The sequence below is a fragment of the Lepidochelys olivacea genome (genome assembly GCF_965140295.1).
Source record: "Lepidochelys olivacea isolate rLepOli2 genome assembly, chromosome: 11".
Classification (NCBI taxonomy): domain Eukaryota; kingdom Metazoa; phylum Chordata; order Testudines; family Cheloniidae; genus Lepidochelys; species Lepidochelys olivacea.
In genome coordinates, this window is record NC_140421.1 from 65,486,192 (window position 1) to 65,503,393 (window position 17,202).

Sequence of the window (17,202 nt, forward strand, 5' to 3'; positions counted from 1 at the left end):
TGCTTAAGGGGACGCGATCAACTTGACAACCTTTCTTCTCTTTTGTACCTACCTTATTTACAAGTAACACTTCAAGTTATTATAACAGAGATTAAAGGAAAAAAATATTGTTTTCAGTTTAGTTACTTTTTGAATCAGCAGTTTTTAAATGCAAAGGTGGGCACACTATGGCCCGCAGGCCACATCCCACCCAGCCCCTGAGCTCCCGGCCAGTGAGGTTAGACCCTGCCCCTTCCCCTGCTGTTCCTCCTCCCCCACAGCTGCAGCACGCTGCACCGCCAGCACTCTGGTCTGCCGCTCCTGCCAGGCAGCGCAGACGGCGTGACTGGCAGCTCCTGCTGCTCTGAGCAGCATGGTAAGGGAGCGGGGGGGTGGGGAGGGTTGCATAAGGGGCAGGGTGTCCCAGGGGCAGTCAGGGGACAGGGGGCGATTGGATAGGGGGTGAGGTCCCGGGGGGCGGTTAGGGGCAGGGGTGTGCATAGGGGTTGTGGCAGTCAGGGGACAGGGGGAGGTTTGATGGGCAGAGGTTCTGGAGACGGGAGTCATGGGATGGGGAACAGGGCAGGTTGGATAGGGGTTGGGGTACCGGGGGGAGGTTAGGGGCAGGGGTCCCGGGAGGGGGTGGTCAGGGGACAAGGAGCAGGGGGGGTTGGATGTGTCGAGGGTTCTGAGGGGAGCAGTCAGGGGGCGGGAAGTGGGAGAAGGCAGATATGGGGTGGGGGCCAGGCTGTTTGGGGAGGCACAGCCTTCCCTACCCAGCCCTCCATACAGTTTTGCAATGCTGATATGGCTCTTGGGCCAAACAGTTTGCCCATCCCTGATTTAATGTATAGAAACTTACACTGTTTCTTCTACATGAGTTAGCATTTTAAAAAATGAGAAGGCATTTAAAAAAAAAATAGGAAAATTAGACTGTATAAACAAAAGTTTACAGGAGCTAGGGCCTGGTGTAATATCCAAAACCACATTTAATACAATGTTTGAAATGACTAGAATTCAAGTTGATAGTGTCTCTAAGACCTGTTCCTGAAAAATCACAATTCATGTACTAGCTCAGGGGTGGGCAAACTACAGCCCGCGGACCACATCTGACCCACCAGCGAATTTAATCTGGCCCTTGAGCTCCTGCTGGGGAGCAGGGTCTGGGGCTTGTCCCGTTCCCGTGCTCCAGTCAGGGAGTGGGGTCGGGGGCCACTCTGCGCATGTATGCCGGGGCTCCTGGAACCAACAGCATGTTCCAGCTCCTATATTTAAGGGCAACCAGGGGGCTCTGTGTGCTGCCCCCGACCCAAGCGCCACCCCCACAGCTCCGATTGGCCGGGAACTGCTATCCAAAGGGAGCTGCAGGAGAGGCAATCTGCAGATGGGCAGCGTGCAGAGGCACATACTCGCGCCTCCACGTAGGAGGAACATGCTGCTGGTTCTGGGAGCTGCTTGAGGTAAGTGCCACCTGGAGCCTGCACCCCTGAGCCCTTCCATGCCCCAACCCCCTGCCTCAGCCCTAATCCCCCTCCTGCCCTCCGAACCCCTCATCCCCAGCCCAGAGCCTGCACCCGCAGCTGGAGCCCTCCCTCCCCCCCCCCCCCACACACACACCCCAACCCCATGCCGCAGCCTGGAGCCCCCTCCCACACCTTAAACTCCTCATTTCTGGCCCCACCCCAGAGCCAGAGCCCTCACCCCCTCCTGGACCCCGACCCCAATTTCATGATCACTCATTGCCCGCCATACAATTTCCATACACAGATGTGGCCCATGGGCCAAAACGTTTGCCCCCGCACTAGCCACTTAATCACTGGGACTCCTTGCAGGAGTAGGGGTTTGTAGAAACCATAACTGAAGAGATGCTGGCCCCAACAGCGTCCTGGTTAAAGTTACGAAGGGCAAAGAGAAGTCCACCCTTAACCACTTTGGACTCTACACTGACCTAAAAAGAAGGTATAATCCTGCTCAGCAGCTTTTGTTTATTGTTCAGAAGCAGCACGGTTACTTACTATGAATATGTAAATATTTCACTATTTTGTTCTATTAGTAACTCCGAAAAAGAGGGCAATGTGGGGAGTCTCTGTGTTTCAACAGCTCTTACTGTGCAGTCAGTACTGTACAGAGGGAGCTATGAACTCAAGCATTATGTACGCTCCAGCAGTTATAAATCATAAATTACTCATCTTTGAAATGAGTATACATTATACACCTACAGTGGTCTCTCTTTGAACACAAAGGGACTCAATTTACAACAAAAAGAAAAGGAGGACTTGTGGCACCTTAGTCTCTTGTGCCACAAGTCCTCCTTTTCTTTTTGCGGATACAGACTAACACGTCTGCGACTCTGAAACCTGCCAATTTACAACAGACCACCTACACTGTTTTAATTACACAAAACATCAAAAAGGACATACTTCAACTGGAACTCATTACTACTCATTTACGATAAATCCGTAACTCATTAAAAGCCCTGAATGGAGAAGATATTTTCCCCTTGTTCCTCAATGATATTGAATCCAGGAGCATATGCTATTCCAATATTTCAAAGTGTATCTCCCCTCTATCAGTTAGTTCAGATGTTCTAATATTTAGTGTCCTCATATTTATCTGTTTATTTGTAACAGAACATTTACTAAAATTGACAGGTTTCAGAGTAACAGCCATGTTAGTCTGTATTCGCAAAAAGAAAAGGAGTACTTGTGGCACCTTAGAGACTAACCAATAAAATTGGGGTTTTGAATCTATCATGCTAAAATTAGGAGATTTTTTGTATTAAATGGATCACTCAGGGCTCTCAACATGTTGTACATATGTCTCTAATATAAATATTTGTATTACTTCTAAGTACATTACAAGCTCCATAAAGAAACTGTATGTGATTATTTCAAATATCCCTCTGAATCAGTCAGTCTCTGAAGAGGTTCCATAAAATGTTTTTTAAACAAGACCAACTTAGTGTTTATTCTCCTGTTAACATGTTGAGACTTTATACTTGCAATTCTATTAACACAGGATTTCTCAAACTGGGGGTCGGGACCCCTCAGGGAGTCGCGAGGTTATTACATGGGGGAGCTGTCAACCTCCACCCCAAACCCCGCTTGCCTCCAGCAATTATAAAGGTGTTAAATATATTTAAAAGTGTGTTTATTAGGGAGGGTCACACTCACAGGCTTGCTGTGTGAAAGGGGTCACCAGTAAAAAAGTTTGAGATCCACTGTATTAACATTTATGGGAGTTCCCAATGCAGACCAATGGAATGAACAAGCCTTCTGGGTGAATAGATCAGTCTTCTATGTTTATGTTCTTGCTCTCTCAGTAACCTTATGCATTTTCCAGCTTTATTGTTCAAGAAGTTTCATGGAAGTTTTTTGGTCAATATTATGAAACATAGTTACCTTTTAATCAGTGGCCGAATCTAATGATTAGACCAAGGGACTGTTTCTGACTCCACCCATGAACACAGGTAAGTTACATACCTACATAGGTAACAGTATGTTCCTCACTGTAGTATAGCTGAGTGCTTCGCACTCACTAATGGATTTTACTCTTAAAACACCCTTTGAGATAGGGAAGCATCATTCCTGTTTTACAGATGAGGAACTGAGCCACAGGGTAGATTAAATGAATTGCTCAAGGTCACACAAGACATCTGCAAGCATTCTTGAGTCCCACTCCTAAACCCATTCCACACCCACTAATGTTTTAGATTACCCCATCAAAAATGATCTGTGATTCTGGGTACATAACTTGTGGTAGTCTGGGCCTGATTTTGAGACAGGCTGATTATCCTCACCTCCAGATCAAGGCAATGGAATCTGATAATTAGGCTCAAAATGGGCATCCAAAAAATCAAAGGCTACTTTTGAAAATGGTGACCCAAACTTTTGTGTTTCCATTTGCCCAACTGGAAAACCAATACACTGCAACAATGCCTACCTTCTTCATTGTACTGTTGGGAGACTTGAAGTATCATGCACATCTATTATGCTATATAACAATTAATACTTGTAGATCACTTTGAGCTCCTTGACTGGAACGTCCTATACAAGGGCAATGTATTAATACCTCATCCAAGGCCTAGGCAGAAACTGCAGTAAAACAGCCAAGGAAAGAACAATATTCATGGGGGGGAGGGGACAAATCACAGAGGAAAGTAGAACAGCAAAGAGACCCCCCTAGAAACTAGAGGGTGCACATTCTTCTAAGATCCACACAAACTAAAAGAGGAAACTGGCTCTGTATATAGGCAGTTTCATTGTTTTTCCTGTATAATCAATGAAATAAGAAATGCACAAAGCAAACATTAAAAAGAGAAAAAAAATTCTACTTTATTTCAATTAACCTTAGGTGTTATCTGTAACTATACTAGATAAGATTTTTCAGACAGAATTGTGATTTTTCAGTATAGTATCTATCCCTTTTAAGGATGGCGTACCTCATCCTTCTCTGTATATTTCCTAAACTGTGTTATTTTTAATTTACAGCCCCACCTAGTCTAAAATTAGTTTTCTTTTATCTGATTGTATCCAACTCTATCCCATATCTGACAGAGTTCAAGTTTTAACGAGCATTTTTGTAACGGAAAATGGGAATTTTGATGTTAAACAGTTTTATTTTTATCTCACCTATAAATTCCAGCATTTAGGAAGAAGTGGAAAGAGCAAATTTAGCCCTTCAAGGCATTTAGGGATTCAGCTCCCCTCTTCAAAAAAAACAACTTTTCTTGGTAAAGTATCCTGCAAAGAACAAGTGACTCTCTTTTTCCACTCTCTCTGTATTACGCCACCTTCGAATCCAAAACATATTTTGAGTTTTATAGACCAAATGGGGATACCACTGTTTTCAAGAAGCTACATTTAAAACAAACGTCGTAACTGAATCCATCTGCATGTGTCTTGTTTTTTGGGCGGAGAACGCCAGCCAACGTGAGAGGCAGGTTTCTAATTTCCTCCGCAGCGGAGGGGCCTGTATGCCTCCACGCTGGCTCTGCCGGCAGGCTGCAGTGGGTTTCCCGGGGGATACAATGGCAAACAGTGGCAGCGTGTTCGCCGCCGACGTACAGAGCAGAAAGCCAAGCCAAGCCACCCCCCCCCCCCTTCCATCGCGCCCCGACCTCCCCAGCGCATCCCCCCGCCCCACCACCGCTGTGCGCTGGGCTTTCCTTCTCGTTCCCTACGCCTATTGCAACGCAGCCGCTCCAGGCCGCCCCCAGCCAGCGGAGCCCCACTGCCCCCACAGCGGAGCCCGGCCCCCGCATCGCCGGCTGTTTGACGCCCCCGCCGGGGGCCGGCCACGACTCCCAGCGGGGGGTGAAGCGAGGGCAGGCGGGCCCCACCCGCCTGAGCACAGCGGCCGGCCCCGCCCACTAGCGCGCACGGGCTCTTCTCATTGGCCCCGCACAGGCACAGCCCCCCACCCAGAGGCCCCGCCCCGCCAGGCCCTCGCGGGAGGGGCGGGGCCCGGAGGCAGCTACACTACGCTCCAACATTCCAGCTCCCCCACGGCCCAGGCCCCGCCGCCTCCCCACAGCGTCCAAGCCCCGCCCCTGCCACTAGGCCCCGCCCCCCCAACCCCGCCTCTGCCTCCCCTCGCCCGCCCTGGCCCCGCCCCTCTGGCAGTTTAACACTGAGCCCGGCCCTGGGGCGCGAGGACGGGGGGGGGGGAGGGGGGCCGCGGGAACCAACCGCCTCTGGGAGCCGCTGCCAAGAGGCCGGCTGGGGAGTCGCCGCCGCGGCTGTGCCCGGCTCAGGTCCCCGCAGCCCAACGCACACTCGCCTGCTCGGTGGCTCCGCTCTTCGGCGTCTCCACAGCGGCGGCGCAGCCCGCCTCCCACCCGGGCTGCGCTCTCCTCAATCTGTGCCGCTGTTTAACAGTCAGCTCCCAACTAAAGGCGGCGGGCGGAGGCGGGGCCGCGGCCGGAGGGGTAGAACTGGCCAATCTGCGGCGGGGTGGGTGGGGCTATGCAAAACTGGGGAGGGGGCGTGGCCTGACAGCGGCGTGTGGAACGTCTGGGCAGGGCGGGGGCTCCAGGATTCCGTGCCTAGCTGTGCCCCTGAGCCCGGGGAGCTACCCGCCTCCCCGGGATAACCCCAGCACGTGCACCCAGGTGGAGGGCGCCCAGGTAGCCGTGCCTGGACATAGGCCCCTGCCCCCAGTAGCTACATGTTCCCTTGGAATCTCTTCCCCCTTCATTGCTACCATCCTCCATCAGCACCTGCAAGAATCTTCTGGCTGTGTTTCTCCATTCCTGGAATAATAAAACCGGCGGGGGGGGGGGGGGAGACAAGCAGAGACTCAAACATGCACCCCAGCATCTTTTGCACGGGCTACCATAGCATCTCCCTGGATGCAGTGCACTAAAACTAGTGCAAAGGATTGTACGGTGCATGCAAATGCAATTGCTAATGTTTCCAAATTCACCTAGGTATGTCTTGATGCAGCCCTATCAACTTTCAATAGACCTGCATTGCAAGGACATACACACTGTGACAAGATGGAAATAATAAGGTATACGTGTATCTGTTTGGTCAAGTTTTTGGTCCATCACCTTTAATTCTGAATGAATTTAGCATTTGTAGAATTTAATTGATTTAATGGTTGTGACGGACAGTCCTAGAGCCAGAAATCTGTTCATCCAAACAGTAATTTTAGCACCAACAGAAGCAGCCATAAGCTTTTCTTACTGCCCCAACATTTTTCAATCCTAATATGACAAGTTCACCTCTAAAGTTAAGTGGGTTGATCAGTCTCCATTCAGTTCCTGGCTTCTGTTGCTGAAACTGCCAGTAAGCTTACCACTTGTGACAATGTCCCTTTAAACCATAAACTTATATGCCATACTATAGAAACCATAATGTCAGCACAGCTTATTTCTAAAAGATAACAAACTTGTAAATGCACAGTAGTCAAATCACTAATTACACATGTGGCTTAGCAAAAAAACCACAGTTCTGTAGTTGTGTAATTCGGCTGATTCAAAGCACATATTTAAAAGCTATAAAAGCTTGTATTAGTAGCATGCTCTATTTAAATACTAAACCTCCAACTGATGATTGAAGACTTACTGAGAATTGGCCAATAGGCCTTTTACAGAGGTATTCACACAGATTATTAACAATCAGAGGATGTGCTACTCAAGTGTGTCCTTTCTTACAAACTATATCAACATATGGATTTTACTAGGGCAATTCCAAGTAGTTATTTTATAGTATTTAACTTCTGATTTTTTCAAAGAATTCAGAACATTGATATTTTGCATTTTAAATTTATTAAGCTTATTTATACAAAATAAGTACGTATTGAAATAAGGCACATTGAGTTTCATTGTAAAGCTTATTACATTTTTGTAATTCATTATAAAGCTCAAAAGTGAAAGTCACTCACTCATTTATCATCATAGAGGAATGCAATGCAAAAAGCCAGATAATTATAAGAGAAAAATCAAGTACATTCTCAAACAGATAAATTATTAAACAGGGGTGGCAGTGAGTCAGTGACAGGTCCAAGTTCTACAGTTACATTTAACACTGTAAGTCCAAAGTTGTGGTTTGGTGTTGTTTACTTTAAGAAAAAAGTGGTTTCTTTGACGATCTGATTGTGTTTAATTCTGAACAGTTAGGACTGGGATTTAATATAATGACATTATGTTTCAAAGATTTCAAGTTAATTGTATCATTCCAAAGTGACCATACTTTTCACTACCAATACGTACGATCTTCTTGCCTCAAACTTTTTTGAATCATTCAGAGGATTGATTAGTCCTAGTGTTTTCCACCAGGAAAGACAGCATTACAAATTAATATTATTAAATATTAGAGACCACATTTTGTTATTGTAGTTTAACTACAGTACAACAGTTTTTAACAGTTCCTTTTCCTCAACAAAGCACACTACTAATTTTACTTGCATTCTGGTGCCTGATTTAATACCGTATTAATTGTGATAGGATTCAGGAAGCAGTCTCCAGTATAGCCATGTGCCTACTTATCAATCACAATGTCTCTAGCAATGAGCTCTTTCATTATTTCATTGGTTCCACCGTAGATTGGTTGGACACGAGAATCCACAAAAGCTCTGAAAAAGTGAGAAGTAGTGGCAGAGTGAGTGGTTAAAGAGACACTTCTTGAAAATAACCATATAACAAATTCTTAGTAAATGGGAAAATCTCTCTTTAAAGATCCAGCATACTTCAAGTGTGATCTGTCTGCAGTGAGAACTCAGATCCCTCTTTCAGGATATTTTATTAAGGAGAAAACAAAAAGCATAATTCAGTTATTATCCTGGGTTGCTCAGGTTGTGATCATTTGATTAATCAAATTCCAAATAAGGGAACTTGTGCTTTAATGCTCATGTTGCAGTTTGTCAGCACTATTCTGGTAGAGAAGTGAAAACATGTGAAGCGATTATAGTCTAAGCTTAAGAGAAGAAAAAACAATTGACTCAGAAGCATGTATGAGTTTGGCAGAGTTTCTTAAGTTGAAATAGGAAAATTAGAATTTTACTCAATAGAAGTGTTCAAAATGCAACAAGTAAAATTCTAGAAACTTTCACCAATAAATAAAAAATTACAATTAAATATACTTGCTGATACCCTGTACGTAGGGCCCTACCAAATTCACAGTCCATTTTGGTCAATTTCACGGTCATGGGATTTTAAAAAAAAAAAAGAATAGTAAATTTCATGATTTCAGCTATTTAAATCTGAAATATCACAGTGTTGTAATTGTAGGAGTCCTGACTCAAAAAGGAGAGTGTGTGTGTGTGTGTGTGTGTTTTCTCGCAAGGTTATTGTAGGGGGGTTGCTGTACTGCTACCCTTACTTCTGTGCAGCTGCTGATGGCAGCGCTGCCTTCAGAGCTGAGCAGCCGGAGAGCAGTGGCTGCTGGCCAGAAGCACGGCTGCCTTCAGAGCTGGGCCCTCAGTCAGCAGCCACCAATCTGCAGCCACCCAGCTCTGAAGGCAGCAGCGCAGAAGTAAGGGTGGCGTGGTACGGGTCTTACCATCCTTGCTTCTGCGCTGCAGCTGGTAGGGCGCTGCCTTCAGAGCTGGACACCTAGCCAGCAGTCGCCACTCTCCGGCCGCCAGCTCTGAAGTCAGCGTCGAAGTGGCAATACCGTGATCCCCCTGCAACTCCCTTTTGAGTTAGGACCCCCAATTAAAGAAATTCTAGTCTCCCCCGTGAAATCTGTATAGTATAGGGTAAAACAGGGGTGGGCAAACTTTTTGACCTGAGGGCTACATCGGGGTTCTGAAACTGTATGGCCGGGTAGTGAAGGGTGTGCCTCCTGAAACAGCTTGGCCCCTGCCCCCTGACTGCCCCCCTCAGAACCCCCCCACCCATACAACCCCCCTGCTCTCCTTGTCCCCTGACTGCCCCCTCCTGGGACCCCCCCACCCCTAATCACCCCCCCCCGCTCCCTGTCCCCGACTGTCCCGCCCCCTATCCACACCCCTGCTCCCTGACAGGCTCCCCAGAACTCCCACACCTATCCAACCCTGTCCCCTGACCGCCCTACCTCCAACCCATCCAACTGCCCCCGCTCCCTATCCCCTGACTGCCCCCTGGGATCCCCTGCCCCTTATCCAAGCCCCCCTTCCCCCCGCTCCCTTGCCTATGCCAAGTCTCACAGGGTAAGAACATGCTTACATTTGAAACCCTGTACATCTCTGGGGAACTGTCCCAAACTGGGCACTTGGGGTTAAACATTTTTTTCCCCTTTCGTTTTTTGTGTTTCTCTTCCATAGGCTGCCTTGCAAAGTTCTATTTTATTGTTTTCTATGTCCCCCTCCTTTTTTTAATTCAAAATAATGTCTTTTATAGTCTAGAAGTAATACCTGCTGGTATTTGCTCACCCTTTCCCAATTCTTTTATCATTTTCTCCCTTCCCCATTTTCAGTTAATTTAGTGCTTGATTAACAGCTCTGAAGACTGAAACCCTTCATTTATACACAGCACATGTACAACATACGAATTGTAAGCTCGCCCACACTTACTAGTGTGCCTCTGTGCCCCAAGAAAAAGAACATCTCTAGGTCCAAGGTAGTAATTTAGGTGCCATACTCATTGAATCCATTCCTTGCTGACAGGGTTTCTAATTGTGCAGTGGGTTCTTTCTGAGAGGTGAATATTTGCCCACTAGGAAATGAACTGAAACTATCAATTCATTTCACACAAACCACTGAACATCCATCTGATGGCTGTAGCTTTTAATCACTTCTAACTTCAGCTTCATTTGAACTGGTGGCTGAACTCAACAATGAAAGGCTCTTGATCCAAGCCATCCAGTTCCCCTTTCCCTACCCTCCCAGTGGGTTGGGGACTGAGCTGTGCTCCTGAGCATACTATAGCCTGGGCAGCAGCATAGGGAAATGGATAAGAATCCTTGATGATTTCACTCCATGAAGCACTAAACACAGCATCACAACCACAGCTCTCCCCAGAAAGTAATTTTAAAATTTAGTATCCAGGAAGATGTAAGACTCTAAGTATGGCTTTTTAAATGTTGCAGGGCTGTGGGAGATAGTTACTACCAGTACATTAACAACAGGGGCCCTACAAACCTGCATAGGGGTTGCTAGATATGCCGATACGATAATGGAACTCAGTGTCCTATTTACTCAAAGGATGGAACAATCATTTCAAAATGTGAACAGGCTCATGCACAATAATAAAGAGAAAAAAGTTACCTTAAAGCAGCATTAACAGGATAAAATATTATTAAAGGGACAACTTGAAATCAGGTCAGTTTAAAAAAAAAACTGAGTTAGAAGTAATTTCTGACAATTCATCTGCCCTAAAGTCCTGCCATTTTTGAGGGTTTTGCTATGAGACTTTAAATTACTCTCTCCACCTTTTGGTGTGAGGAAGACACAAACAAGAGGAAAAGCTACCTAACTGACTGTACAGGGGAAATAGTAAAACCAACTACACAAAGGCATTTCCTTTACATGTATTGGTAAACTGCTTTGTATTAGTAGTGATTAGTTTCTCCCAGTTTACAAATACATATGAAGAAAATGCCTCATTTTACAACGCTGTTAATCTTTCATAATTCAGCACTGAAATGTTACACCCACCTTGCAACTGGATACTCCCACATGTACCCCCATCCTCCATGAAGTTGTACACACTGAGTAGCCACGCTGTTTTGGAGATCAGAAGCCCTAAAACAGCAAGAACAGAAGTTTGGTTTTGAAGCATTATGCTACTAGATCTATAAAGAAGTAAAACAAACATTTAACTATCAAATTTTCTTACATATAATAGCCATATCCAGAATGTTAGGAATTACCGTGATGAAGTTTGGTCTTTTAAAAAGAGGACCAGAAAGAAGAATAACTGGCAAATGTTTTAACTTTAACATTCAAGAATTTGGCCTCTCTTATAGAACTTTCACAAAGGAGGGCTTTCAAATACAGACAAGTTTGTTTACCTTTAGCTTATTCATGTTGTATATGCCAATCTTCGAACAGATTTTTTTTTAAAACCAATGGGGGTTCTTCCTCTGTCAGATCCTTCCTAATGTTTCTTGTTCACAGCCTTTTTCTTTTGGCAACATACTAGGATACTCTCTGTACACCAATAATATCTGGTGATGCCTTTTTTTTTAAAATGCTAAGAATCACTATATTGCACTTTTTAATATAAATGCTGGCTAATAAATGCTCCAAGTATTTTCCCCCCTTCCCTACGTTTAGCTGTCTCTATAATGTTAATTTTTGTGGACTTTCCAACCAGAATTTGATACACATTTTTATCCTAGACAGCATGGGCTTTATAACTTGTTTCCTGCATTTTCTTTTTTGAAAGACTGCATGCTTGCAGAATGCAAAAAAGTAACTTCAATAATAGCAAAAAGAAATGAAAAATGATTAGTCAAGTCAATTTCCTTTTCATAGGAAAGAGTACATAAAATTCTCTCTCCTCAAGCATGCTCCACTGCAAAATTTTCTCGTGAATTATATTACACCACATTTAACCATAAAATGATGTCTTGATGAAACTATCCATCCTAAATAGATTTTCAGATTAATTTAAATACTGTAATGGTTAACAACACAATAAAACCTATAGATCTTTCAACAGAAATCAGCAGTAAAGATGTATAATGCTTTCCAAAAATTTATCTTATTTAACTAAGCATCTACCTCCAACCAAAATAGTCAATTTTGGTTAAATCTTAAGAAAGGATATCGACTACTGTATAGTCAAATGAAGTGCAGGACACTGGTGCCAGAGAAAGAAGCAGTTTCTCTGTTCAAGCAATTTTTAAACCTATTCAAGTTCTGTGGAAAAGTTACAGAAATTCCATTACCTATATGGACAAGGCCACCAAATATTGTGGGTGTAGGAATTTTGGTGATTTTGCAAGTTTCTTGCTTTGGAAAATCCACTGATGAAAGAATTTAGGCTGGCATTAGTTATATCCTCCTCCACAAAGCTAAATGCCTCTGCTTCTGTACCAGGTATTTTGGTATAATCCGTGCCAAGAAACACTCAATCAAAATTGTTCCTTTTAATGTAAATGTTCTATCTGGATTCCTGTGACATTTTTTGCATACTTTTTTAAAAGGATTAAAACTTATACATTTTCTGCAAATGTTCTGCCACTTTCTAGTCTTCATTTCCCCCCCCCACTTTTGCAGCTAACAATCTGGCACCGGGACAAACGTATTACCTTAGATGTTTCTACTTGTCTAACTTTGTCTGGTTAAACACAAGTTAATAAATAACTGCAAAAATAGTTCCTGGGGCTTTTTCTGTCCAGTTAAAAAATGGATCGATGAAAAGGAAGAATAGCTCAATCTCAGCAACAGCAATAAAGAGGTAGCTAATTATTTCTTCCTGAAATCAGATAGTTCTCAGAAAATGGCTAGGTCAAGTACCTAACTCTTATGTCAGGATTTATCAAACATATCTAAAACTTTTATTTTATATTTTATAAATATTATGCAAGCGAATCCTTGGTTTTTAAAGTATTTCAGCTGTATAATTAAATGGTTTTTAAAAACTCAAACTAATTCTCATGTGAAAAACTATTTAAGTTGAATTTGGATCACATTGCTCAAGAGACCTTTCTCCTAAAAGCCAACACTAAGTAATTTTGAAATTATTTGATTAACCAATACCAATATTCAGTGTATGTATCTCTCTGTATACCACATGCATCACTGTAGTTGGGCTAATAAATTCTGATGTTGGATGCAGACAATGATTTAATCACATACAAGGTTACCTTTAGGGCTAAAAATTTGGGTTGGTTACGCCAATGTTCTAGCCAGAAAAGTTCATATAAGTAACATTTTCAAACTGTTTTAACATGCATACCAGTATTTTGCCATGGAAGCTGTGGAGGAGTCCAGACGTTTCTTCTCATGCAGCTGGAGACAGCTGTCCACGAACGCCCGGCCCACGCAAATCTGAGTTTTCAGTTCTGCTAACTTGTGCTGCACTGTCTGATTTTTGTTGGGAGGGGAAAATGTTTTGTATTTAAAAAAAATCAGGAAATATTTTAAAACAAACCAGTGAAAGCAAAAGATGCCCATAAGGTCATTGCAAGGAAATGCCTTTAAAAAAAAAAAAAATGCAATGTTCTGCATGAAGGAAACACCACCACAGGAAAGATGGCATACCAATACAGCAGCTAGAGTTCTGTTAAACTAAAAGCAGCTTCATTTCCATTTCTTTTAACAGACTCATTTCTGCCAATCTAATCAAATAGGATTTGCTCAGAGTCAAGGAACCTGTGAATCAAAGAAAAGCTATAAAATCTGGTCTTTCACTCACAAAGTCATGTGTTTTTCTTATTTAAAAATAGATAACAGAAGTTTGAGTCTATAAATTCCTAGATTGTAAAACCCAGTGCCCTTTACCGAATGTTTCAGCAACTTGAGCTCCCCCTTCTGGTAAAAATGTGTTTCTATTCTTAACAGCTGGTAATTTCCCTAGAGAGACAAGATGGCTGAGGTAATATCTTTTATTGGACCAACTTCCTCACCCACCTTGTCTCTCTAATATCCTGGGATTGACACAAGTACAACCATACCGCATACAGGAATTTCCCTAGTTTATTAGCAGTTCCATAAAGTACTATTTTCTTCAATGTAAAATTTTAAAGGTACAATATCACAATCCAAAAAACTTTTATTTATCAAATATCTTTTATTAAAGAATAATTAAAATTCAAGTCCACAGAGGGAAACGAGAGGTTCAAAGAGATACAAATAGGAATAAATGGATACAACTGAACAAAAGAAAGTTTAGACTGGCTGTCAGGGAAAGTTTCCTAACGTTGAGATCTGCTATACCGTGGAAAAAGAAGAAGTCCACTTGTAACATTACATAAAGCTAGGCTGGGCAAAGACTCAACTATGTGGTAGTAGTCCTTACACTAGCCAGGGGAATGAAAAAGACAAGTTCTTAAACTCCTATATCAGTGGGCTTCATCATTTCCTTTATCCAAGCTACAGAAACAAATAGACTGATTTCAAACCCTGTAATAAATGAATTAGGCAAGACAGCAGACTAATTAGAAAGCAGTCAGCTTTTGATTACAGACACATTTTAGCAATCAGCAATGAAAGGAAAGGAAACACAGAAAAGCACAGACTGCATGATGTTTTGATAAAAATACTTTATTTTAAAAAGTTTATTGGAGAGTGGTTGTCTTGCTTTAAAGCAAACTCTCCGCACTAAAACTAGTTTTTAAAAGAGGTATTTCCATAGTGCTAAGTATAGACATTGGAAATGCTAAATGACACCTGGAAATTATGAATTGATACTTAAGATGTCTCACTTCTAAGGGCCCAATTCTGCTCTTGCTGAAATCAATGACAGATCTGCCTTTGACATAACAGGAAAAGGATCAGGACTCAAAACTGGGAATTCTTGACGTTTTTAGTTAGATCTCAAGGGCACATTTCAATTAACAAGGCGGCTACCGTTCTCCAACCTGTATAATTCAGTTTCTATGCATCACAAACACTGGAACTTGGCCAACGTTCTCATTAAAATGTTTAACATTGTTTTCAGAATAGCCCCCCTACCTAGGGTTTTACTCTGAAACTCTTAAGATCATTCCTGTATTAAGAAAAAAAATAAGCAGTACCTTCCGAAAATTGCTACATTCGCAGGTAGAATCCCTGAGTCTGTATTTACTAGACTATGGTTAACAAAAGTTACTCTGATTAGAAAAAAAGATACTGTGAGAAGCGGAGCCTGTTTTCATGATTCTGAACAAGAAGTAGAGCCATAGTCTCAAAACTCACACCTGACTCTCATTAATGGCTGCAAGAATAATATGCACTGTGGACAATATACAACTTCTTATGTGGAGTCACTTGTGCATTTAGTTGCCTCGCAGCTGAGGAATCATTTACACTAGCCATAAAACTGAAGACTTTATAAAATAATTATTTGCTTAACACTTCACAGGCATTAAAAACAACAAGTTCCCTTCTGTGAAAAACTTGCCTAGTATCAATCTCAGGTAGGCCCCGATCCTGCAATGCACTGTGCACAGGTGGACCCCCATGCCTGGAAGTCCACCGAAGTCCATAGGATTCAGCTCATATGCAGAGGTCCATCCATGACAATGCACTGTAGGATCAGAGCCTTAGACAGTAAAATGCCATTTTATAAACAAAACTATTTTCACTATATATTCATAAACCAGGTCAGCAATGCAACATCTACTTCCAATCTGAGAGCAGCAGCAGCAATGTTATCTCAAGAGCACTTAGTCATGTTCAATTTAAAACCGAACATGAGAGAGAAAGCAGAGTCATTCCAGGTACACCTCTACCCCGATAGAACGCTGTCCTCAGGAGCCCAAAAAAAAAGTCTTACTGTGTTATAGGTGAAACCGTGTTATATCGAACTTGCTGATGATCCGCCGGAGTGCGCAGCCGCAGCCCCACCCCCCAGACCAGCCCCCTTTACCACATTATATCTGAATTCATGTCAGATTGGGTTGCGTTATATCGGGTTAGAGGTGTACTTGCTTCTAATCCAACTTTAGAACCTTTGAAAACAGGCAAGCAAAACCACTGGACTAACACCTCTATTGAAATGAAAATTACATATATCTATACTGATAAAGAAACAGACAAAAAGAAGGATTTCGGTCTCTTTTTCTTGGTTTAAGCTCACCTGTAAATGTGCAATTGTTTTCCCAAAAGCTTTTCTTTGTTTAACATAGTTCCTTGTTTCTTCGAACATGAATTCACAGCTGGCAAGTGCCATATCAGCAATCAACAGTCTTTCCTTGGAGACAGAAGTGATAAAGAATCTGAGAGTTCTTATCCAATGCAACTAATCTCAAATTTCTCTACACAAACAGATACACACATAGGTTGGAAAACAAAAGTTTAGTTATGACTGTTAGTTTTGTTCTGTGCCATTAAGTTTTAACTAGACATATTGCATAATTGAAAATATTGTCACTCTAATGGACACAATTGTCTTGCTGGGACCCAAATTTTAAAAGTTCTTAGTGACATTCCAAAGTTTCATAAACAGGACTACAGGAAAAAAAGAAATCTAAAAGTGATATGTAATACTCCCATTGACTTAATGGAAAGAATTTGGCTCAGATCTTTCAATAATTTGGTTTTCATCTTTCAGTTCAAATAAAACAGTAATGTAAATAAGTTTTAGAAGGACACTGTCTAAATCAGAGGTTCGCATACTGTGGTCCATGAGCTCTATTCAGGTGGTCCAAGGATAGTTCCCTCCAAGGTGCATGCCTGGGTGGCCGCACACAAGAGAATGAAGAACCACCCACCTAATTAGTGGAGCCGTGCAGGCGTGGCTCCACTAATTAGGTGCCTGGACCCTGAAGAAGATGCACATGTAAGTTGAGGTGACGACCTTTGGGGGAATACAGGGTAAGTGGGCGGGGGCAGTGGGGTGAGAAGAGGGGGTGGAGGAATTTGGGATGTGCAGGGCTGTGGCAGCCAGAGAAAGATGCGATTTTCCCCAGTTCCAGGGCAGCGGCTGCCAGGGAGAGATGGCCCTCCTTCCCCCAGTCTCAGCTCTGTGGCTGCTGTGGCGGAGGAGACCCCCTCCTTCCCAGCCCCACCTCGGCGGCTGCCGTGGCAGGGGAGAGAGAGAGGGCACATCCATCACATTTGAAAGGTAAGACTACTGATATTAAAATATGAGGTGTGCGCTTTTATTTGTAGAACAAAAAAACAAATTATTAAGGGATTTTTCAT

The 17,202-nt window shown here is 43.1% G+C and overlaps 2 protein-coding genes across 3 annotated transcripts in view; both read right to left on the reverse strand.

Annotated features, from left to right (window-relative positions):
• KANSL1L (KAT8 regulatory NSL complex subunit 1 like) overlaps positions 1 to 5,855 on the reverse strand; it is a 97,250-nt gene extending 91,395 nt beyond the window's left edge. Inside the window, exon 1 of one of the 2 annotated variants that reach the window (XM_084643395.1) lies at positions 5,761 to 5,855. The gene's annotated coding sequence lies outside the window, so the exon portion shown is untranslated. Of the gene's footprint in view, positions 1 to 4,610; positions 4,701 to 5,760 lie in introns of those variants that run through there. The other variant, XM_084643394.1, reaches the window with a different exon arrangement.
• A 1,378-nt stretch (positions 5,856 to 7,233) lies between these two features.
• The window catches only part of ACADL (acyl-CoA dehydrogenase long chain), a 32,032-nt gene continuing 22,063 nt past the window's right edge, over positions 7,234 to 17,202 (reverse strand). The window contains exons 8-11 of the mRNA XM_084643028.1: positions 16,136 to 16,249; positions 13,313 to 13,440; positions 11,062 to 11,148; positions 7,234 to 8,058 (exon numbers count right to left, since the gene is read on the reverse strand). Coding sequence (XP_084499154.1) covers positions 7,965 to 8,058; positions 11,062 to 11,148; positions 13,313 to 13,440; positions 16,136 to 16,249 — 423 coding nt within the window. The 3' untranslated portion in view covers positions 7,234 to 7,964. The remainder of the gene's footprint in view (positions 8,059 to 11,061; positions 11,149 to 13,312; positions 13,441 to 16,135; positions 16,250 to 17,202) is intronic.